Below are 23,519 nucleotides of genomic sequence, written 5' to 3'. Positions count from 1 at the left end.
CCAAAAGGCAAATAAACTTCTTTAGGATGTTTTGGGGAAACAGGAAATGTAAGTGAACTGAGGCAACACCAGGGAAAGGTCAGGTTTAGTGTAGCTGGACTTGACTTCAGCAGCTGGTAGTTGCTAAATTGCATTTCAAATTGGTTCTAAGTAAAAATGTATGAAGGTAGCATGGGAGCATAAAGGATTGTGTCTCAGAGCTGATTAAGCTGAAGTACACTGTAATGAGGAGAAGGATGACATGGCAGTCATTATGACAAAGCAGAAGCATCCTGCTATTGGCACACTTTCCAATAGTACTTTAAATAGGATTTCAGTAGCGAAATAAGTACTTCTGAGGTTTCAGACAAAGAAAGGATATCCTTAACAGCTTAGGCAAGAAAGGGTATTGAATTACAAAGTGATCAAATGGCCTGGGGTCTGTATCTCCGTTACTATGCTAACATCTGACAATGCCAACTGATGAACTTCACCTCTTTTTTTCTAGTTATCTCCAAAAAATTGGTATTTCTTAAAACTCTTGTTTATAAAAACATCAGGCAAGAGCAGAAACTGTGTGAAGGAGCAATTAATTTTACCCATGCAACCACACGACATTAGACATCCCTGTTTTGGCTTGGAACACATATGTGGATTATATGTATACACAGGTATACATAGATTCATCACTTCAGAGATAACAGAACATACACAGCTGGGACTGGATTAATTCTAGCACGATGATTACATTCACCTTAGACTACCTTTAAACTCAGTGGCAAGAAACCTATTGCTTGGGGAAAACTGCCTGGCAGAGAAGGACCTGGGGGTGTTGGTTGACAGCCAGCTGAACATGAGCCGGCAGTGTGCCCAGGTGGCCAAGGCGGCCAACAGCATCAAGGCTTGTATCAGGAACAGTGTGGCCAGCAGCAGCAGGGAGGTGATTGTGCCCCTGTACTTGGCACTGGTGAGGCCGCACCTCGAGTGCTGTGTGCAGTTTTGGGCCCCTCACTACAGGAAGGACATTGAGGTGCTGGAGCGTGTCCAGAGAAGGGCAACGAAGCTGGTGAAGGGTCTGGAGAGCAGGTCTTGTGAGGAGAGGCTGGGGGAGCTGGGGTTGTTTCATCTGGAGGAGGCTGAGGGGAGACCTTATGGTGCTCTGCAACTACCTGAAAGGAGGTTGTAGTGAGGTGGGGGTTGGTCTCTTCTCCCAAGTAACAAGCGATAGGACAAGAGGAAATGGCCTCAAGCTGCATCAGAGGAGGTTTAGATTGGATATTAGGAAAAATGTCTTCACTGCAAGAGTAGTCAGGCATTGGAAGAGGCTGCCCAGAGAAGCGGTGGAGTCACCATCCCTGGAGGTGTTCAAAAAACGTGTAGATGTGGCACTTCAGGGCATGGTTTAGGAGACATGGTGGTGTGGGGTTGATGGTTGGACTTGATGATCCTAGAGGTCTTTTCCAGCCTTAATGATTTTATATTCTGGAGGGAATACAGAGCTTAGGTGGGTTAATTGCTCACTGAAGCCATTTCTCACCCTCCTCCAGCACCTCCCCTTTAACACAGCGGTGCCTGTGCCGCATTCCCCACTGGGAACCACAGGTAAATGCCCGGAACTGGTAAGGCCGACCTGGGCCCCTGCGCTCCCGCCGCTCTCATCCGACACGCGTTACAGGCCTAGCCCGTGCCGCAGCTCAGAGCCGCGCAGGCGGCCCGTTGGGGGCCGCAATGCCCGAGGCGCCGCGGGTCGGGGCAGGGAGTGGGCGGAGCCTGTGCCTCAACCGCAGCCGCTGACGACGACAGCGCGCCTAGCTCACACCCGCCTCCCAACGGCGGCCACGAGGGAGCCCCGCCCCCGGCTCTCGCGACTGCGCGAGTCACGTGACGGGCTCCCGGGCGGGCCGGGGTGACGTCAGGGGTCACATGACCGGCCGGGGCCGTCGCCAGCCTGCCGAGCGCGGTGTCCCCCCCGCCGCCCGCCTTCCCTCTCCCGCCCCCGCCCCTCCGCGCTCCCGCCGGTGTCGCCTCGCCCCCTTCTCTCCCCTGGCCCGCCATGGCTCGGGCCCGAGGCGCGCGGGGGCTGCTCGCGGCGGCCGCCCTGCTCGGTAAGGAGGGGGTGGGCGGCCGCGGCCTGCGGCGACCGGTGGGGGGGCAGCGGGTGGTGCCACCGCCGCGCGGCGACGGCCTGTGGCGGCCCCGGGGCCGGCGGCGCTGGACGCGGCACCGGCTGTCGCTGTTTCCTGCCTGCTGTCACCGCGCCGGGGCGGTAGCTCTGACCCGGGGGATCCCCGGCCTTCTGCGGGCGGCGGCGGCGCGGCCGGGCCGGGCCCGGGCGGTGAGGGTCGGGGGGGCGGTGTCCTGCCTGCGGGGGCCCCGCCGCAGCGCCCAGGCGGCGGGAGGCGGCGGGTCCTTTGGGGAACTTTGGGGAGAACGTCCCTCCCCGGCCCTGCACCGGGACCCCGCGTCTCCAGGGAGCCTCCGGCAGCTCCCGGGGGCGGGAGGGGAAGGGTTGGGGGGGGCGGCGGTGGCGGTGCTTGGGCAGCGCCCGTGAGCGCGCATCTCGGCACCTGCACCGAGCCTAGGCACAGCGCTCCGGGGAGCACCTGAAAATACGCCTTTGCCTCTCCCGCGGCGTGGAGACGCAGGAGCTACTGATGTCATTGCTGGGAAGTGGCCCTTTTCCACAGGGCCTGTGGTGCTCCCTTGCTTAATGGCTCCCACCCTGCCGTATCGGGAGTGAAACCTGAAATGCCGCTGGAATAGAGAGGTGTTAGTGCCCTGGTGAGAAGGTTTGTTAGCGCGGCGAGGCTGTGTTGTGAGGAGGCGTGTCCTGCTTGTTTACTGATAACTACCTTGCTTTAGGTTTCTTGCCTGGACAGCCGCATCGCGCGACACTATCGAGTTTCCAAAATGTGGCTTTGGCAGCAAAGGAACCTCCTTCAGCAGCTAGCAAAAATATTTCCTCAAGCATCAGTTGCGAACGGTTATCTCCCTTCCTCCTGGAGAGCACAACAGCCTTTGAAACTCTTGTAACGTTTCTTTGGTAGCAGATATCTACTGTCATTGGCAGTACTTTGGTTCCTCTGTTACACTGAGCCTGAAAGGTGTTGCTCGCAGGGGGCACTGAGCAGCTCAAATATCCAGTGCTTTCCGAGCCAGTCTAGCGAGCACGGTGACTTGCAGTGCTGTTGGACTTGCTTCCTAGGATTGGCATCTGCAACCTGAGTGGTGTTGAACGGATGTTCCAGAGGGAGTTCTTTGTAGAGCTTGTTTAATATAGTTATGGCTTAAATGAAGAATCAGTATTGTTTGTCTTCTAATCGGCCTCCATAGTTTTTAAGTGGTACCAGAGTTAATATTTTCTGGGACCGTAGTAGTCTTCCCCTGCTTAATTAGCAGTTAGAAGCATAATTCAATGCATTTAGCTTTGTCACTTTCTGGCATGTCAAACGTGTTAGGTTGCTGCAGCTGAGGCAAGGGACTAGTTTATTTTGCCACAGAGTAACTATTTGCTGACAAATAGGTCTTTGTACCAGTGTCTAGTAGCTGGGTGTTTCTACCTAACTTTATCCTATGGTCTCAGCAGAAAACTTTGTGGTGCAAATAGAGACCCCTCCTTGGAGTACAGATAGGCTCCACCATCTTCTGCCAGAGCATGGGGCCTGGGCAGTAGCGAGGGGAGAAGAATATGAGATACAAGATAATGAGAAGATCTGGGGTGAATTCTTTAGGCTTTTGCAGCCTTTTAGTTGTCTGAGTGAACACAGATCAGGATAAGGTAATGATCACAGAAGGCTGAAGATTAGCATGGGTGGGTCAGATGTGAAAGCTTATTTGGCAATGCCTTGACTTTGGGACAATAGAATTTTTTTTTCCCCCAGAATACCTCACCACACCTCACTCACTGTTTCAGTTTCCCATTCACACAAAGCAGCAAGCACTAAGCTGAATATTTCATATGTCAGCATTAAGTATTTGGGATGAATTTCCTCACGAATATCAAACGCTCATATGGAATGAAAGAAAGATTTAGGTAATACAGTGATAAATACAGGGGAAGGGGGCTATGGGAAATGAAGTACCTCCCCTCAAACTTAGCTGTTGCTTTTTGAAATATGAGGGGAGATGGTGCTTGCCTGCTGTTGAACACGACGGGTCGGTTGGGTTGTGTGCCAAACCCAAGGATGCTGCTTGTGCTCTTTGAGTCCTAGAGCACCGGTAGGTTTTTTCCTTGCTGAAACACAAATACAGCAGAGAAAACATTTCTGAAAAAATCTAAGTTTAGAGTCAGGCATGGATTTGGTATCATTGAGTAAATAGTGAAGTGTCTGAGATTTGCACAAGGAAAAAATGAGATTGAAAAGGTAACGTGATGCCACTTCAGGGTTATTGATGTGTAATCTATGTGATTCTGTTGCACAACTCCAGTCCAAAGGGGAATTTCAAACCTTGCTACCAGTGTAGGGATTGTTGAGAGAAACGTGGATAATAAATTCCAGCCAGTGAGTAATTTGGTGTTGTATTGTTTTCCTCAGTTTTGGCGTTGCTAACTGTATGGAACTGAGACTGAGGGTAAAGTAGTTTTCACAGGATAGAACAGCTTTTACGCTGTGTGACTTTCGAAACATCGCTTTAGCAAATGCTGCCGTTAACATAGTGTTTGCTTGATAGCTTCTTTAAGTGTGTTGACACAGTCTCTAAGGATCTGAATTTGTGTGCTAGTCCCAAGCCTGTTGTCATGTGATAGGTTGCACAGCTTTGACTTCGGCAGCTTTTCTGACTTGTAAAGTGACTTCTTGCTTGCAAAATAAGAACTCCGCAGGCTCCCCGACACGCTGTTGTTGAAATACGCTCCCAAAGTTCCTGCTCAGGCTGACTTAGAAGTTTCATTTTTGGTGTAATCTGCTTCTAGATTGTTCTGTAGTGAACAGGATGATTTCTGATAAATACTAGATGATAAGCTGAAAACTACCTTTAGGTCCAGGGGAACCCTACTAAAAGAAAAGATGGATGTTTTATTGAAAAGTTAACCACTGCTATCTCTGTTAAGACTTTTGTATGTCCTAAAGATAACTTATATTTAGTACTAAGAAGGCGCGCTTTGCCTTTGCTTGTTTCAGCTTAACTGCAATGGTTTTTTTTCTTTCAAGTCAATTCCTTGAGAAAGCTTGGTGCCATAATGGATTTCTTGGTATTTATTCTCATAAGCTTGGCAGGAGACTCTTTTGGGTATGTGAGTGGCAGTAGTTACTTTGTTATCTTAATTCTAAATTATAGGCCTACTATTTTGAAGTATATCTTATGTTTTGGTAAATCAGGCTTTGTGCTGGGTTGACCCTGGCTGGATACCAGGTGTCCACGAAAGCCGCTCTATCACTCTCCTCCTCAGCTGGAAGGGGGAGAGAAAATATAATGGAAGGCTCATTTTGAGATAAGGGCAGGGAGAGATCACTCGCCAATTACTGTCGTGGGCAAAACAGACACGACTTGGGGAAATCAGTTTATTACCAATAAAATCAGAGTAGGGTGATGAGAAATAACACCAAATCTTAAAAAACACCTTCCCTTTACCCCTCCTTTCTTCCTGGGTTTAACCTCACTCCCAATTTTCCCTACCTCCACCCCCAGGCAGCACGGGGATGAGGAATGGGGGCTGTGGTCAGTTCATCACATGTCTGTGCTGCTCCTTCCTCCTCAGGGGGAGGACTCCTCACACTCTTCCCCTGCTCCAGCTTGGGGTCCATCCCACGGGAGACAGTTCTCCATGAGCAATGTGAGCCTTTCCTGTGAGCTGCAGTTCTTCACAAACTGCTCCAGTGTGGGTCCCTTCCACAGGGTGCAGTCCTTGAGGAACAGACTGCTCCAGCTTGGGTCCCCTGTGGGGTCACAGGTCCTGCCAGGAGCCTGCTCCAGCGTGGGCTTCCCACGGGGTCATAGCCTCCTTCGGGCATCCCCCTGCTCCAGCATGGAGTCCTCCACGGGCTGCAGGTGGATGGATATCTGCCCCACCGTTAACCTCCCTGGGCTGCAGGGGGACAGCCTGCCTCACCATGGTCTTCACCACAGGCTGCAGGGGAATCTCTGCTCTGGCGCCTGGAGCACCTCCTCCCCCTCCTTCACTGACCTTGGTGTCTGCAGGGCGGCTCCTCTCACATATTCTCACTCCTCTCTCTCTCTGCAATTACACGGGGTTGTTTTTTTCTTCTTAACTATGTTATTCCAGAGGCGCTACCACTGTTGCTGATGGGCTTGGCCTTGGCCAGCAGCAGGTCTATCTTTGAGCCGGCTGGCACTGGCTCTACCTGACATGGGGAAGCTTCTAGCAGCTTCTCACAGAAACCACCCCTGTAGCCCCCCACTACCAAAACCTTGCCATGCAAACCCCATACAGGCTTCCATGTTTTCTGTGCATGTGAATTCAGGAGGGACTGGTACCCCTTTCAGTCTAAGGGTAACATTTTCTTAACCTTCTCTGTCACTTCACAGCCCCGCTGGCTGTCAGTACTACTTTCTCTACTGTAAGTCAAAGTGTGACAGTGTTAGTGGAGTCCTGGCAGTAGAGTACAGAAGTTCAAACGTGGTTCAGCTCTGAGCAGTGGGCATTTGTCCAGCTGTTCCCTTTCCAGTGTTCAGGCATAAGCACACTAGCCCACGCTTAATACATTTAGTTTTCTTGTATTAAACTTAAGTGGCTTCTGATTTCTTAACAAGGCAGAAATCAGTCTGTATAATATGGGAACACCAGTATGTCTTTATTTCCCTTGACAGGGGTGACATCTACTCTCTTCTCGATAGGACTAGGAGAGTGGTTTATTATCCCCCCCCAGTATCTTCTCATATGGGGAGGCTTTCTCTTGAAATTGTCAGCGCAGTTGTTCTTCCTCCAAAATGTTGTTGGGGCTGCCAGCTACCTTGAAGGATGTGTGTTAGTTGTGTGGTATGATACAGCAGCACTAACCAGAGCAAGTGCCAAATGGACTTGTGTACTGAAAAGGGAATTCAGACCTCCTGGTGGACTCATCAGCTGCTGTAAAGCTGTCCCAGGACTTCCTTCCTCTAGATAGGAAACCATAAAGAAACTTCATGTGACTAAACTTGCTGCGATTGTGCAGTTCTCTGGCCAAATGGCAAGTGTACAGCTACTAAATAGCCTTTCCTTTATAATGCTTTTGTACTGTTATAAACTTGTTTTTAAAGACAGAGGATATTCATCGGCAAATTTGAACTGAGAAACAAAATGTTTACTGCCTTAACAGAAACCAACAATATCAAAAACATAATCTGAGACTGCATGAATTTGTCCCAGTTAGTTGGCAAGGATGCATTTTCTAGGGTTGGATCAGAAACTTGATATAACCAGGTGCTGCACCTGCACAAGTGCAACTGATTCTCTTCAGCCCTAAAGTACTCTCATCTGTCTCTGAATTAACCTGTTTCCCGTTTCCACCACTGTGTGTGTGTTCAAGCGTGTCCAACAGCAGTTGGAAGTGAGTCCAGCCTTGTCTTTTCCTGGTATGCTTTCCAGCTAGCCAGTGTTCAGTCTTCTGAGTCCATTGGTGACAGGTAAGTATAACTCATAATTTTATGAAGACCATCTTGTCTCATGTAAAGTGCTTCATACATCAAGTCTGTCAAGGGGTTTTCCTGCTTTCAGTTGTTCCCCAGAAATGCTAGGGTTAGTAAATAGTGTGGTCTTTCAAAAATATATAATTTTTTTAATGTTCTGATTTTTTCTGCACTACCCCAAGGATCCTGGATCCTAAGCAAGTGATCTTGACTCAGTCTTCTGAGAAAGGACTCGTACCAGGTGTCTGTCTGTGAGTGATGCTTACATTAGAAGACAAGTGATTAGAGGAGAGCATACCTCCTCAGGGGTTTTTTCATTCTCTTCTCTGGCATAGACTTAGGAGTCTAAAGCGGTGACTAACGTCATCATTTTGTTCACAAAATGGCACTGAGATGACAGGATCCTTCCGAACCACCATACTGAGTAAATTACTGGGCACTTCTGTTCACGTGTACAATGGGAAGTAAACCTTCTTCAGATAGAACCAGCATTTCCTATCTCCTTGGATTAGCGCCCCATAGATAGCAGCATTCGCTGTGTTTATCCAAAGAACCCAAAGAACATGTGGGCAAAGGTGCAGCACAACACAGCAGTGCTGTAGCTTAGGTACAGAATGACTGTGTGGTGCTGGCGTCTGTTAGCAAGCACCCCTTACCTTCAGAGTACTGCCGCGCAGTAATTACAGGGTAGGCTGAAGCCAAGCAGAGCCTTTGGCATGTATGACCAGGCTGTGGGTGTGATACTCTGAACCTCTGTCACGGCGCTTGTGGGGAGCAGTTAGCTGGGCTACGCTGCAGCCATGGTTTTCCTCCCTAACACTGTAGTCATGCAACGTAGCCGCAAACAGTCCCATCCACTAGATATCTGTATTGCCTGAACTACTGATGATGTGGAATATGTGCCCAGGACGATTTGGATGGCTTGCTGTCCGTCCTTCCAAGAAGGATACAGAAACATACTAAGGAGGTTTTTATTTATGCAGGAAATGTGAATATAGTCAGAAAACCCAAATTGTATAAAAGTAGCTTTTGTGTTTGAGATCCTTGTTGTCAATGTTCCCTGTTTCTAATAAAAATTGGAGACAAAGTAAATCATTAACTATAGTAACTGAAGTCCTCTTCGTAAGCAGACAGTGTAAACAGTTGCCATTAATATATGCTCGCTTTTTTTAGACCACAGCAACCATTGATGTTTCTCCCTTGGTAGGTTTCCATTATATGGGAGAGTTACCCAAGGGTAGCTGTGCTTGGCTAACAGGATTTCAATTATAAAAAGCTCAAAACCTGGAAGCATCTCTGTGTAGTCAAGAGATGGGGAATCCTGCCTTTCTAAGAGCCATATGCAGAAGGGCTCAGATTGAGATGTTTCAAATGTGCTAGATTTTGTTAGCTTTGTAGTTTTCAGTTTATTTTAAACTTAGCTTTTTGAGGTAGAGTTCTTTAAGACAAATTGTTGTATAACCAAGAAAATCTTAGTTTTGTTTGACTTGTATTAACACTCTGAGATACAACAAACACTCTGCTTGGTTTTTTGATGTAGATATGTTAGATCAGGAAGGATGCTGGATTTAATTCAGGTAGCATATCTGGCTTTGCTTCAGCAGTTTTACCTTCAATCTTCTCTTGCATGAGACTGTAATTTCAGAGATGAACTATAAAGGGAGAGATTACCCTATGATTTTCAACCGAAAATATCCAGCTAGAATAAATATGTAAGCAGCCCTTTTTTTTTTTTTGGAACCTATTGGAATACAAATGAAGTATCTGAACTGAGTGAAATGTCTTTGCTAATACATTTTTGATGATTCCTTTACTAGATATCCATGAAGTAGTACTTCCAGCCACATTAATAATGAACTTTACAGAACTTACTTTTTGCTATTGACAAGTCTAGGAGCCGTTCAGCTGTGTAAGTCTGAAGTACAGCACCTGCTCTGCCACAGGTAGTTTTCAAATAGGGTGCTGGAGTTTATTAAGAAGAGCATTTAAAGTCTGACATTAAGAAACTGGAGGTTGTATCAGTTTTTGTGTTAAATCACAAATAATGCTATTGTTATGAGAAGTACAAGCAATATTCTCAATTTGTAGCTATGCCATGATAAAATTGAGCAATAATTTATGTAACTTAATTACAAATATTCCCAAGACAAATTGATTCAACATCAGTTTGCTTTTCTGTATTGACATTTTGACTGTAGGCTCTTACTATTTGTGGGCTGGTGATGATTCACGCGTTAATCACTAGTCAACGCTGAAGCTGCCTTCACAAACTCAACAGCTGCTTTCCTGCCAAACCCAGCGAGCTGTTTCCTCTGCCTTAAACTGGCTGGAGCGAAGAGTAGGCAGGACCTTCTTTCCTTCAGCCTCCTGATTTGTTCTTCAGTGTTTTTTTCCTGATTTTTTTCTTTGCCCGTACATCCCTTATGTTTCACTCAGTTCCATCGGTATTCCTCTCCATCCCTGCCCTGAGACCATGGGAGCAGATAATGCTGCAGCACAGTGCTCTCTGATCGCGGTCCTTGTGCACGTCAGCTTACTCACAGTGAAACAGCCCTCTTGCCATTTCATCGAGGACAGCTCAGTGTCTTGTGCTTAATGCTTCCGTCTCGTCACTGACACTGCAAATCCAGCAGCTGCTGAACATTTCTCAAGAAGGAATGGGGTTTTATAGCATTTCTTCCACACTAACAGAATCGGGATTCATATCATGGTGTGAACTTAACCTTGCAAAGATCTAGTTATGCAGGTGGGGTTTTTTATTGTTTGTTCACACCCCTTATTCTCTACTACTAAAACTTGCTGAGGGTGATTTGTCAGCTCTTTATTCCCAGAATCCATCTTCCATTTGGTGCTGTCTGGTACATCTGCATTGTCTTTTGTTGTTCTCTGAATCATCTGTAATGGGCAGGTCTGTCACATTTTCCTATAGGTCAGCAACGTTTTCTTAATTGTTTTTCAGTCTTCTTTCCCCTGTATTTCGTTAGGAAACTTTTTTTCCTGCTTCTTTTTTTTTCTTTTAGTGCCTATTAATTGCTTCTTTTTAGCTCTGACATTGCCAAGTTTTTTAAATAGCTACCAAATAAGGGAGTCAGCGTGCATGGTGAAGGTTTTCATTCTAGTATGTTTTCCATGGGTAGTGTTAGTTCAGGTAGCCATGGGCTCCTACTCCCTGCCTCTATGCTGTGCTAGAAATCTTCAAAAAAGCATAAGCGTCTTGCTCTTGAGAAAATAAGTGTTTGTAAGCAAGTGCCAGATGTAACTTTAATTGAAGGAAACTTTGCAAATTGAAACTTCCATGCGGAGAAGCATCGATTATTTCTAGCGCTGTGGTGAACTGCAATAAATAACGTTTTCTTTGTGAGTGTGTGTGCCGTAGTGAACATTATGAGCTGGACAAAGTAAAGTCAAAGGTAGGACAATTTTGCTTGGAAATACGAGTTTTCTACACTATCCATTCTTAAGCAATTTCTTTTTTCTGTCTAGCTCTGGTTTCAAGTCTAGGCTCTTTAAACAACTGGGTAAAGTGTATGAATTCCAGCTTAAGCTTTCGCCCCCTTTGGTGCTGGGGGAGGATATATTGTTGCTAGGGGGAAGGCAACAGGGGAAAATGCTTGCTGAATGCGAGAGAAATTTTCCCATGTGTTCCTACAACTGAAGTGCCTTCTACCCAAGTCGAGCTGACCAAAGTCCAATTTTTCCTAATAATTGTCTTAATACAATTGTATGCACCATAGTTCTGTAGTGAAAAGTTTTAAAATTGGGATTTGCTTTTTGAAAAATTCTTGGAGAAGCTAGCTGATGGATCAGTTGGATCTTTTTGCTCTATCAGCAGTTGAATGGATTATCATGTTTGACTCTTTAAAGCTTATTTGCTTGAGATAAATCGAGTGGTTTGTCTTGCAGCTACTTTTTTTCAGGTCTTCTGCAAGACTAAAGCTGTTGCAAATGCAAGCTGATAAAGTGCTAGCATGAAAATGGTGCAGGCTTTTTGCATTGAGGTTTGCTTCGGCTGCACATGTGGTGACGAACTTAGAATCAGAAAAATAAAACGCCCTACCACAAAGATCAGACACAGGAGCACTGTCCAGTTAGCTCTTACCGCAAATGAAGTATAAGATAACCAGCTTTCTGGCTGTATCCAGGGTTGCCTGCTGCAACCCGTCCCCTAGGTGAAGCTTCATTGTCAGTGGATGCTGGCATAAGTCCACACTGCTGTCAGAAAGGATGATCCCATGTTCCTCTCACCACGTGTTCTTACCCTGTTAAGTCAATACTAGTGCGGTCAGTTGTACTAGTGCTTTGAGCGCTGGGGCTGGAGGAGAGCGGGTCGGGGAAAAGCTGTGCTTTTGTCAGCAGCTCGATCTGAGGTCAGTTTAAACCAGTCGGAAAAACGTAACCTCAGCCTGTGTGAAGGTCTTGGCCCCCATCCTCCTCTCAAGTGCAGGGAGCATGATGACATTAAAGAGAAGTTCTCCTGGCAAGGGTAGCACACTCCGTCACGCTATTTTTGGCAGTCCCTCCAAAACATCTGCGGTCAATCCGAGCTTTCTAAATGCTGCATTCAGTGCATGTACAGCTGAGTGTCCTGGTACAGCGGGAGTGAAGGCTGTGTGGTATGCTGCGGGGGGAAGGCCGAGCGCTATAGGCATGCAGGATCAAATATGCCAAGTCAATTCCGGCTGAAGCTTGTAAAATAGTTGCTCTATAGGGTGAATGCCGAGTAGCTGCCTTGAACAGTATGACTGGTGTTTGTTGCAAGTTTTCCTTACCCTCTGAGGACCCAGCATGTCGACAGTTTTTGTTTGGGTGGCTTTGCCTTTTTATAAATGGGGTGTTAAATTTGTCCTCTGTGTGTTAGTGATGTTGGAGCTGGTATAGAGACTGTTAATGCCCAAGTTTTCCAAACTCAACTGTCATTCAGGATGTACTCCTGAAATGTGCAGTTGTACATATTTGTCTCTTGAGGATTGAAAAGAAAAACCTACGTGACACCAAGTTAACCACTTGTCTTTCTTAACAGGCTTTTTACAGGCTTCCTCTTCATTTGAGGTGAAAGATTCAGGTGGTAAGGTCTGCATAATCGCTGATCTGACAGTAGCCTTCTCAGTGGAATACAAAAGCAATGGACAGAAAGAGGTAAGAGGGGTATCTCGCTGCTTGTCTCGAACTTGTGTTTACAAAATGTGTGGTATTTTGGCATGTGCACAGTATTTAAGCTTTGAACAAATATTTAAGCATGAAAAACTGTTTCAGCAAAGATTTCCCTTCTCCCGGTCATGTTGCATCAACTTTTTTCTTTATTACCGACACTGCGTCTAATTAAACAGGGTTAAGTCTGCCTGGAACCACCTCAAACAACACATGTGTGAAATTACCTTTGTGACTGAAATTCCACACCAGTCCTATTAGTAGCTAAAATGGCTTTCATTGGAGCTGTGAAGGCAAAAATGCTACATGGACTAGATTTCAACTCAAATAGCCACTGACACGTAGCTTTTAAACTTCCCTCAAACCTGTGATCTTCTCACTGAGCAAATGTCTGGCTTTCAGTGTATCTACAGACTACAGCAGTGCATACGAGTTGTTCCATATTAACAGCAAAGGCCTGTTAGTGGAAAGTTAAGAATTTTTATTCACAAATACTCTGCTTTTCAGTTTACTATTTTGGTATCTTTAGCACTGAACAGGAATTGAGGTTTATTTATAATCTCATTGCATTTGCATGTTTTGAGGCACTCTTGTTGAAATTTTTTTTTGATCAGTGTAACATGAGATTGAAAAAATCCTGCTACTTTGACAGTGGTGCACTTGCTATGTGTGATTTCAGCTGAGAGTTACACTGCATAGTCCACTTTTTCAGTGGTGCTGGTGGTCTGAAATCCTGCTATTACCAGTATGCAAGTTTGCATTCAGAGGTGACTGCTTTCATGCCATGCTTTTGGCTGTTCTTCTTGTAAGCAGTAAGCTCAAAACTTTCCAGCGAACATTGTGTTGGTCTTCAGGTACCAAGTTTCTTCTCAGTACGTAATAAACTCAAAGTATTATAACCAAGCTACGTAGGGTATACCATTTGCTTCTGTTCTTACTCGATTGTACTACAAGAAGTAAAGCTTAAATTCTTCCATTTTTCACATGTCCAGGGTTTGCCAGGTTTGATTCACCCAGTACAGAAGTACCTGCAAATTCATAGTTCTAGCTGGGGGGTGGGGACTGGGGGCAGGGGGAAGTCTAAGAGGTGCTGTGAGTATGTACTGTTTTGTCCTCAAATTTCAGAGAACAATATTCACAGAAATGCAAGCATCAGTAACATGCTACTTGCTATATGCAGGTATATAAGTAGACATAGCATATATGAATGTCAGCTGTATGTTTTATAACTGTTTCATAGGCTATTTAAAAAGCAGTAAGGAAAAGCTGTTACATCATCCCATTTACATGTGTTTTGTTTTCTACTCCACAGTTTGCACACTTTTTTCTTCCACAAAATGCCACAGTAGAGCCGCAGAGCTCGTGTGGCAAAAGTAACACATCTCATCCAGTTCTGGTACTGGGTTTTGGAGCAGGACATTCATTAAGCCTGCATTTCTCAGAATCTGCAGACAAGTACCAAGTCAAAGAGCTGGTTTTCCACTACAATCTGTCAGATGCAACTTTATTCCATAATGCAACTACAGGTAAAATGAAAACTTCCTGTTCGCATTGTGTAACCCTTCCAGATGTAATGCTGATTTATTTCTGTAAATACTGTTACATACTAACGCAGTGTAATCTTTTTACAGGAGAAGGGAAGACCGTATCGCATAAAACTACTATTCAGGCATATATGGGCACAAAATACAGATGCATCAGCCCCACCCAAGTTAATATGAAGAACGTGAACATTACGTTTAGCAATGTTACTTTGGAAGCCTATCTCATAAATGGCACGCTCAGTAAGAACAGTAGGTATCCTGTAGCAGAAAATGTACTTGGTGAACTAATATTACCACTAATACATTATTTCCTTTTTTAAGTCCTGACTAATCATATTTAGGGAGGTACAAACTGAATCTAAAGCTCCAATAGCAGCGTCTTTTGAAATTAATAGACCTGCTTCAGGTTTTCTCTGTAGGGCTGTCAGCATCCCTGACTAGAAGATGGTGCCCTGGGTTTTGTATGGGTATTAGGGAACGTTCTTTCTGTTCATGAATATTTATGGGTGTAAACGCATGCAGCGGTAGGTCAACTGGGCGCATGGCCAGAATCCTAGCTTAGCAAGTATCTGATAACTTCCAAGTGTTATGCCTCTACCAAAGCAGTTTGAACTAGTTACTGTGCGCTCTGGGGAAAATTAGTGATATAATGGCAGACAACAGAGAACTGGTCTGTAGGGAGCAGATACGTACATCTTCCTACAGGAGGCCTTACATAAGCCGTAACAGTGATGTTCCCTCTCTGTCAGGCTCAATCACAAAATGACTTTTTGTCCTGATGGCTTGTATTGGAAAGCATTTGGGAGTTTCGCTGCTGTAATGATTAGAAGACAAACTGCTTCGTACTATGTTCACGTCCTTTGCTTTTGTGGTGACCTTCTTCGGTTTACATGGCTCCTGATGTTTTGATCACCTGTTGTATCTTAGGGAGTGATAAATCTTTGCCTTACTTTTCGGGCAAGTAAGAAGTCTGGTCTTCCCTGGGAAATGTAGGATTTTTTTTTTCTTATGCTCTTAATCCCACTTCTGCACCTGTGGAAATGAATCCTAAAGACTAGGGTAGTCAGTACTGGCATGTGATGGATACATTGAACAAGTGCCTTCTACAGGAGTATCTATACCTTGCCCCGTGTCTCTGGAAAATACCTTGCCTGATGCATGGTAATACTGGAGTTGGTTTCTTTTATGGCTGGCTCAGATTTCAGTGTATCATTCTCTTAATCAGTCATTTCCATCCAGTGACCTAATTTGCAGCAAAGATGTGGACGTACATTAGTAATTTAAAAAAAAACCAAACTGATTTCTATTACTCCAGAACTATCACACTTTTAAAATATGATATCTTGATCCAGCTATGATACTGGATGAGTATAAGTGATCAGTTACCAGCAGGCTTGAACATAAACTGTGATATTGGGAAACGCTGGTTTTTAACTTCTATACAACTTCTATAAAATCTCCCTACTGTGTAACAATTATTTTTTTTAACCAAAGGACTATCTAAAAACAGATAATAGGTGGAGTTAAAAGGAAAAATCACTATTGCATTATCTTGGGAGGGTGTTCCTTATGCAAAATGAGTTTGTCAGCGTTTGTTTTCTTTTCTATTCATATTTACTACTTAGATTAGATTAATATAAATACTTTAATTTGCCAGGATCACTCCCCCAGAGTTGCTTTTCTCCATCCTGTCGTATCACTGTCTTGATGAAACTATTGATCCTCAGAAAAACCATGTGGTTTCCTGCGAACCTGGGGCAGATGCTGTTTGGTCTGAGATCAAGGTGTTTTTTTTAAAATTTGGTTTATTTGTTTGTTTCCACATTCCTGTTATCCATACTGCCATGCTCAGTTTTTCCTTTAAATTATCATCATCCCTAAGTTTTTATTACTGTCTTGGGATTGCACCCGGGTTGTTTTTTCTATTTCTACTGCACAATGAGCTGCCTCTCTTTCTTGTCTTTCTTGTTTGTATTTGTTGGGTGCTTTTTTTTTTTCCTTATTACAATGGTTAAAGAATTCTCACTCTATCCTTCTTTTAGTCGTGACCTTGAAATCACCTTGTTCTTTCCAGATCAGTTCCTTCTTTCTACTCTCATAGGCTTGAGGCAGCTAGTTATTGATAAACTTTAGATCTGGAGTTCTCCCGCAACCTTTTTTTTTTTTCCCTGCAACTCCTTCATTAGTGGATATTTCTGCTGGTGATCTTGGCAAGGCTTGCTGAGGGAAGAAGAGTCGGTATTTGGTGCTTCTGTGCATCCTTAGTAATGGTGACATCTGTCAGCGTACCTAGAAGCTAGTGACTGAGGTTATGGTAGTGATTATCTGCAGCTCTGAAGAAAAGGAGGCTTTAATTTTATCTGTTGGTAGTTTTGTCAGCTGCTTTCCTATAACTGTCAGAAAAAGGTGTAAGAATTCGTCTCATCTTGAAATCTGTCTTGAAGAGTTACTAGGAGTTATGCTGTAAATCAGTTCAGTAAAAATACTGTATCAAGACTCCACCTAGGACAAACTTCCACTTGAAGTGTTTTGGTTGTTTCCATCTCTGCTAACTTGGGTAAGAGGCTGTACATGTAGGGGTCTTGCAGATGGAGGGAAATTCTTCATTGGAGTTCCAAGTGAAGATGCTGATTGGTTTATTTATTAGGAAATTAATGCATTTTGGGACCTGACCAGTATCCATTAAGCCTACAAAAGGTAGGGTCACTCCTCCATTCATCCACTTTCCCTCTGCTCTTTGAGTCCAGAAATGGAGTAGAATTATGAAAGTGTGCTACGTTGGAGTCTGAGAGTTCAGAAGGTGTGATTTGAGTTCCTCTTGCTGAGCCATAATTGAAAGTTAAGTTGTTTAAGTTCAGAGACTATTTGTTAGATATCTAGTATCTGCAACGTATGTATGGATTAAATTTTAGAAGTAGGCCCTTTGAGTCAGAAATAACTGCTGCTGCAGTTGCTGTTGTCCTTATACAGTTGCAAGCCGTTATCCCTGACACATGGACACGACCTTGGCTTGGAACGTGGAAGCCCCTACTACAGTCACGCCATTGCTATGACCTTTGGTTTTGGCTCAGATGTTCAATGCAGGAACCTTCTTGGCTCTCAGATCAAGTTAAGGTCTTGCTGCCAGGTGTTTCTGAGTACTCTGGCAAATAGATCGCTGTTCTTCCTCCTTTTGCCTTGGAAGTTGCTGCTGAACTGGATGAAAAGAGAAGGCAGTCTTGCACGCCTTCACTGAGCCTTGTACCCCCGGTGGTGGGTGGATGGGACACCCACAGGGAGAGGATGTAGCAAAACATTTGCCATCAGAAGCAGTGTCTTGGAATCCCTCTGTTAAGGATAGAAGAGCCACAGCACTGCTATGAGGACTTGAGAGGTCAAGTAGTATTTTAATGTGACTGTGGGTATTGCCAGGATAATGACATAGGGCAGTGTTAACTGAGGGAGGGAGGGGAAGGAGAAAAACGCATCTCCTGCGAGACCACTTTTAGCCGTGGGCAAGAGAACTGTTCCTCTGCTTCTAGCACACGACTACCCCTCACACACTCCGGGCACTCATCTCAGCCTCGCTGTGAACGTATGGCAGGAACGTTGGCTCTGTCAGCACAGCAGTGTCTTGTTTATCCTGACTTGATGGTGAAGGGAAATGGCAGACATGAATAAAAGCAGATGTGGTCACCATGAACTTCTGTAAATAACGGCAGAGGTGTCATTTTCACATGCTGGGCTTTGCAACTTTGCAACAAGAGTGTAGGTAATGATTTACTGTTGTGTTTCTCAGCTTTTATTATCTTCTATCAGGAAAAGAAACTTGAAATTGTGTCCTCCTTTCCCTTGAGGATTAAAAAGGTAGAGCATCCCACAGCTTCATTTTGTTTGGTAATGACTCTTTTCCTTTCTCTCCAGAGACAGAATGTGCTGAAGATATGGTCTCTACTACTGCTGTAGTGCCTACAACTCCTAAACAGACTACTAGCCAGGTTCCAACAACTAGCCCAGCACCAACTGCATTGCCCCCAAGTCCTGCAGTTGGTAAATACAATGTGACTGGTCCAAATGGAACCTGTGTACTTGCCTACATGGGGTTACAGCTTAATATCACCTATTTAAAAAAAGATGAAAAGGTACTTTTATTTTTTCTTTCTTCAAATCCTTCAGATTTCTTCTTTGGGGAAAAATTGGTAAATTATTACAGGCTACCTTATTTCTTTAAAATCCCAGTTCTTTTGTAGTGTTTGTCCATGACTGTCCTCTGTTTGGATTGCCTAACTTGGACTAGACTAGTGATGATTCAGAGAGTTCTCTTCTACTGAAAGTGGTGTTTAAAGATTTTTCCATTCAGTAAGAGTGCTAAACTTGCCTGTCAAATCTAGTAAGTGTATACAGCCATCCCACACATTCCACCCCTCCACCAAAAGTTAACAAGATATGAGTAGGATTCTCTTATCAAAGATGACATCTAAACAAGATTTTCGAACTGTTAAATAAGATACAGGAATTTGGCCTGAGGCACCTAAATGAAAACAGTGAATGACTATTAGGAAGAAAAATTATTACTACTGTAAAACTGGATAGGCTTGTGATTTAGTTAACTTCCAGCCGATACCGAAGAGGCTTGGGTTTGACTTCAGTGCTTAAGAGCTACTTAATGGCTGATTCTAACAGCAAAAATGCTACATGGTTTATGTAAGATCCAGCCCTGGCCCAGGTTCTTTCCCTCCGTTGTTGATGCAAAGCCCAGCTTTGCCAGCCCCGTGGACAGACCCGTTACCCGCTAACACCCAAGGCAAAGCTATGAGCGTAATCCCAAAGGGACTGCTGAAGGCCCTCAGTAGCCAACAGTGACCAAGGGTCAGCAAACCTTTATGTTCAGTAAAGCTTTGTTAAAAGGACCTTTGATCACCAGCTGCTTTTTCCTGTCCTGTGGCGTAATCTGAGGTAAAGAGGACAAGTGCAGGCAAACAAATTATGGGTGCTTTTGTGTAGCTTAAGTTGGATCCTGGTGATAAAGGACCTGGTGCGAGGAGGGTGGTGTCTGTATAGGATTTAGCTGCTTAATGCTGTATGTGGTGGTGCAAAGGGATCTATTGCATTTGCTTATGGTGATGATGAGTGAGAGGTAAAATCATGAGCGCTGACAGCTGGTGTGGCTGTACAGTGGCTGGTTATGACAGACTGTGTTTCAGCCACCTGAACTGTGTGAAATTCCTCAAGCTGTGTCCTGCAGCGTGGCATTCTAGCTCTGCTGGAACAGCTGATTTCTAATGTAATGACTAGTGAGGACGTGGCAAATAGGTTTTCCAGAGTCACGTGAGGGTCAGCTAAGAGCTACTGGAGGTTTCTACTGGATTGTTTGGCAAGTCTATTTAACCCGCAGCCTTCTGCAGATACAGGACACTATAGAATCTGTACTATGGGCAAAACTAAAGCCTTCTGAACTGAAGTGCAGGATGATCACGCTTACAGGTAGTTCCCCTTGATTATGTCAAAGCGGTATTTTATAGCTTGTCCCCTGTGTAGTGGTGGTTACTGGTCCTAGCAACGTAAGGAAAAACACTGAAGTAGCTTAGCGTGGAGAAAGCAGCAGGTTATTGGCAGCAGCCAGTCAGGGGTGCCGAAAGCTTCGTTAGGCATGCAAAGATGCCCTTTGTTCTCTGTCCCAGCCTGGAGGCGCTTGTGCAGCTGACACCAACCTGTAACTTGCACATCTGTCTGCCCAGTTGTCTGTAAAATGTGTGGGCAAACAGAGCCTTGTATGGATGTGAGTACGAGCAAACTAGAAGCTGACTGAATGTGTGGTGATGCATTAGTCTCTTCAAATGTCATAACTGCTCCTCTTCCCTCATAGGTGGGATTGGACTTGCTGAATTTCATCCCACATAATACAACTTCTTTTGGGACGTGCAACAATACATCTGCCTTCTTGAATCTGACCTTTGAGAAAACAAGGGTTATCTTCCACTTTGCATTGGTAAGAATCTCTAGACACAGCGTGTAGGGTCTGCAGGATTTCTCGTGTGGGAAAACTAATTGGGGCAAGTACAAGAGAAAAAAGATGCAGCTACAGGAAGGGGAGTAAGTAATTCCTTTGGTTTTAATGCTAGGATTTAGAGGGTCTAATACTTGGTAACTGTTGTGAGGAAGGAATATATATGTGTATGTACACACATGTATATATGGACAGACATCTGTTTTATTTGGAATGGGAATTTCTTTTCAGGTTATACTGCCTGCTCTCTAAAGCTTCTCACCCAAACTGGGAACAGTTCTGCTGTAGCAGAGGAAGAGCCTGTGACAAATAGGCACCTCATCTAACTGTACGAGTCTGGGACTGGATTTAAGTCCTCATTAACATTCTGTCTACAGCCCAAGAGCCACGTGTGCTTGTCTTAGGGAATCCTATGATGGTTGGAAATCCTGTTTCCCACAGCCCTGCCCCAGGAGGACTGAATCCACTCTGTCAGCTTTGTGTGGCTTTTAATACTTGCGGGACTGATCAAATGTGATCACCTAGACCTGTTGCTATTAAATGACTCCCCACATATCTGTGGGGTGCCGAGCTGCTTTAAGGCTGTATATGTAGCACAGGTGAGATCGTTGTACTTGCCTGGTTAAGGCATGGGTGGGACTATACCTTTAGCGTGGATGTCAGCTCAGCAGTCTGAGGGGTGACAGCCGCCTTTTCTCTGTCTCCCTTCCCTCCCCCAAAGTCATCTTCCCTAAGGCACATGCCTTCTGTAGGTTCTTCTCTTTAAAAGTGCAACTAAGCTCTTCCTTTGGATGCTAATCCCGATGATGGACTACACTTTGAAAACATTTCTCAAAATGCATGCAGAATTGAGACCAAATCTAAACTGCTTCTGTTAAGATCTCAAGCTTAAGTGACAACTACTGGTTTGTTTTTGTTTTTGTTTTTTTTGTTAAAAAAGAATGCAAGTTCTGAAAAATTCTTCCTGCAAGGTGTGACTGTAAGCACGACTCTGCCTTCTGAAGCAAAAGGTAGGGACTTCTACGAAGTCTGCTTTCAATGTCTACTTCTAAAATTAAGGGTTGCCTGCATTAAATAACCTGTTAGAAATGTCAGGGAAGAAATTAAGCTCTATGAGCTTACAGCTCCTGCTCCTCAGGATTCTGTACTAAGACTTTCTCTTACACAGTTCCAAAGTTTGAAGCCTCGAACAACAGCATGAGCGAGCTGAGAGCTACAGTAGGGAACTCCTACAAGTGCAGTGCAGAGGAGAATCTCCAGGTCACGGACAAAGCCCTTGTCAATGTATTTAATGTTCAGATCCAGGTTTTCAAGATTGATGGAGACAAATTTGGGGCAGGTAAGAGGTTTACATTTCTGGGGGGAAACCTAAGATTTGTGAAGAGCACTTTGATATAAACATATAGTATTCTGTAGCCAAGTGTCAGCTTGTAGGTGCTGTGCTTTGTCACGGCATGCCCTGGTACAGATATTTTATCAGCCCCTACAACATCTGAGGGTTGCGGCTGGGGCTGATAAGATGTCTGAGAGTTGCAGCTGGTGTGAGAAGTATGTAAAAAGCTTTGAAATAACTAGACTTCTTCACTGTGGTCCAGAGAAGAGTTAAGGAAGAGCATTAGCTTTCCCTCCTAATTGTATGTGGACAGTTGTATAGAAGGGGTAAAGTTCTGGGAAGTTCCTGACTCCCTTAGTTAATGCTGTCCTCTGAGTGTGGTAAAGCAAAGCGGCTAGGGGAGGTGTCGCGTGGGTGTATTTATGATGGCTAAGCTTTGCATAACAGTTAAGGTCTCGAGAAGGAAACGTCATAGATCCCTGTATTGTGCATACAACTAGCACTAGAAAGACTTCATCCTGAGTGATCATGGCTAGTGGGCTAGGCTTCCTTTTGGTTGTTGGCAAGCTGAGCTAGAAGTTAACTTGAGCCAGTTTTATCTATGTGCCGAGAGCAGAAACTTGAAGTTCTGGGTGTAGCCATCTCTTGGTACACTAGTGCCTAACATGGTTCTTTTTCTCTCTCTTCAGTGGAAGAATGTCAGCTGGATGAAAACAACATGCTGATCCCTATAATAGTTGGTGCAGCCCTTGCTGGTCTTGTTCTAATTGTCTTGATTGCTTACTTGATTGGCAGAAAGAGGAGCCATGCTGGATATCAAACAATTTAATGACTTGCACTAAAATCCAGTGTAGATGAAAAGCAATTGCAAGAAGCTGGGAAACCCCCCCTGCCCCCGACACACATTTCCCCTGAGCTAAGATTGATATTGTAAGGGAACACCTTTTCTTGCAAATTGCTGCTTCTTTAAAGTCTGCTTTATTAAATGTGAAATCATCTTGCAGCATTTAACTATGCACAGAAGTAACTTCTGAAAATTCTGGTGTTTAATTTTGCTAACTAGTTTTAAATATTTACCCACTTAGAAACAAGCTAAAAGTTTTTAAGGGTGCTTTTTTGGAATTGGCATTAGGTCATGTCAGCTAAAGATTCCAGAGAGGGATGTTGCTAATTCACACTGACTCAGTTTCAGAACTCTTAACAAAGGGAAAAGGTTTGTTCATCGTGCCGCTGCCATCCAGCGATGAGGTTAATTTTACTGATGATGCGTTTAAAGAAATTCAGTAACAACTGACAGAATTGAAATTTAAAATCTAAACTCCACCTTGTCTTTTAGGTGTGTATTTTTTACTAAGCTTTAAACTCAATGCCTGGCATATGCAGGGTGTGAACAACGCAATACTCAAACCTTACAGGAACTCTTGATGATTGGATGACTCCCCTGTTTGATATTTTTGATGCTCTGCCAGCTTGTTAGGAGCTGGTACTTTTTTTAAATGGGTGTTATTTTTATTTAGGTTTTTTTGTAAAGTGATTTCAGTCTCTTCTGTTGGAAGGTCCAGAGAGATCCTGTTACTGCACATGTGTACAATATAGATCTCAATCTGCTGATTCTCTTGCTTTAAACTTGGCTGGGGGGTTGTACACTTTAAGGATCAGTTCTTATGTATGCATTGCCTGTAACAATGCTAATAAAGACACTTTTTTTCTGTATATCTTAGCGTTGCTGATCACTCTTAGAAACATCTGACCGTTTGCTAAGTGCTGAAGTCCTGGCTTGGCTCTACTTAGAGAGCTTTAAAAAATCCTTAGCGTGGAGTTACATTAAAGAGATGTTTAAGTTTTTTCTCTGTGTGGCACAACGGTGAGGCTTAACTGCGTATGTGTCTTCAGAACAGTCCCTTGTTTTGGACTTTGTGTTTGGAAACAGGTAAAGCTCCTGTGTACCAGTAACCTGAGAGCC

At 44.4% G+C, this 23,519-nt stretch overlaps 1 protein-coding gene across 1 annotated transcript; it reads left to right on the top strand.

Moving 5' to 3' along the window:
• Nucleotides 1-1,880: 1,880 nt before the first annotated feature.
• LAMP1 (lysosomal associated membrane protein 1) lies at nt 1,881-23,269 on the top strand. The gene is made up of 9 exons (XM_064440054.1): nt 1,881-2,084; nt 12,566-12,681; nt 14,006-14,219; nt 14,325-14,486; nt 18,141-18,358; nt 20,083-20,205; nt 21,164-21,233; nt 21,392-21,562; nt 22,246-23,269. Exons 1-9 carry the CDS (start codon nt 2,033-2,035, stop codon nt 22,383-22,385), a joined length of 1,266 nt encoding a protein of 421 aa, XP_064296124.1. The 5' UTR covers nt 1,881-2,032; the 3' UTR covers nt 22,386-23,269.
• Nucleotides 23,270-23,519: the final 250 nt, after the last annotated feature.

The sequence above is a fragment of the Phalacrocorax carbo genome, chromosome 1 (assembly GCF_963921805.1).
Source record: "Phalacrocorax carbo chromosome 1, bPhaCar2.1, whole genome shotgun sequence".
In the NCBI taxonomy this organism is placed as follows: Eukaryota; Metazoa; Chordata; class Aves; order Suliformes; family Phalacrocoracidae; genus Phalacrocorax; species Phalacrocorax carbo.
The sequence above is the reverse complement of the archived record's forward strand: the minus strand, read 5'-3'. Positions and strand labels throughout refer to the sequence as shown.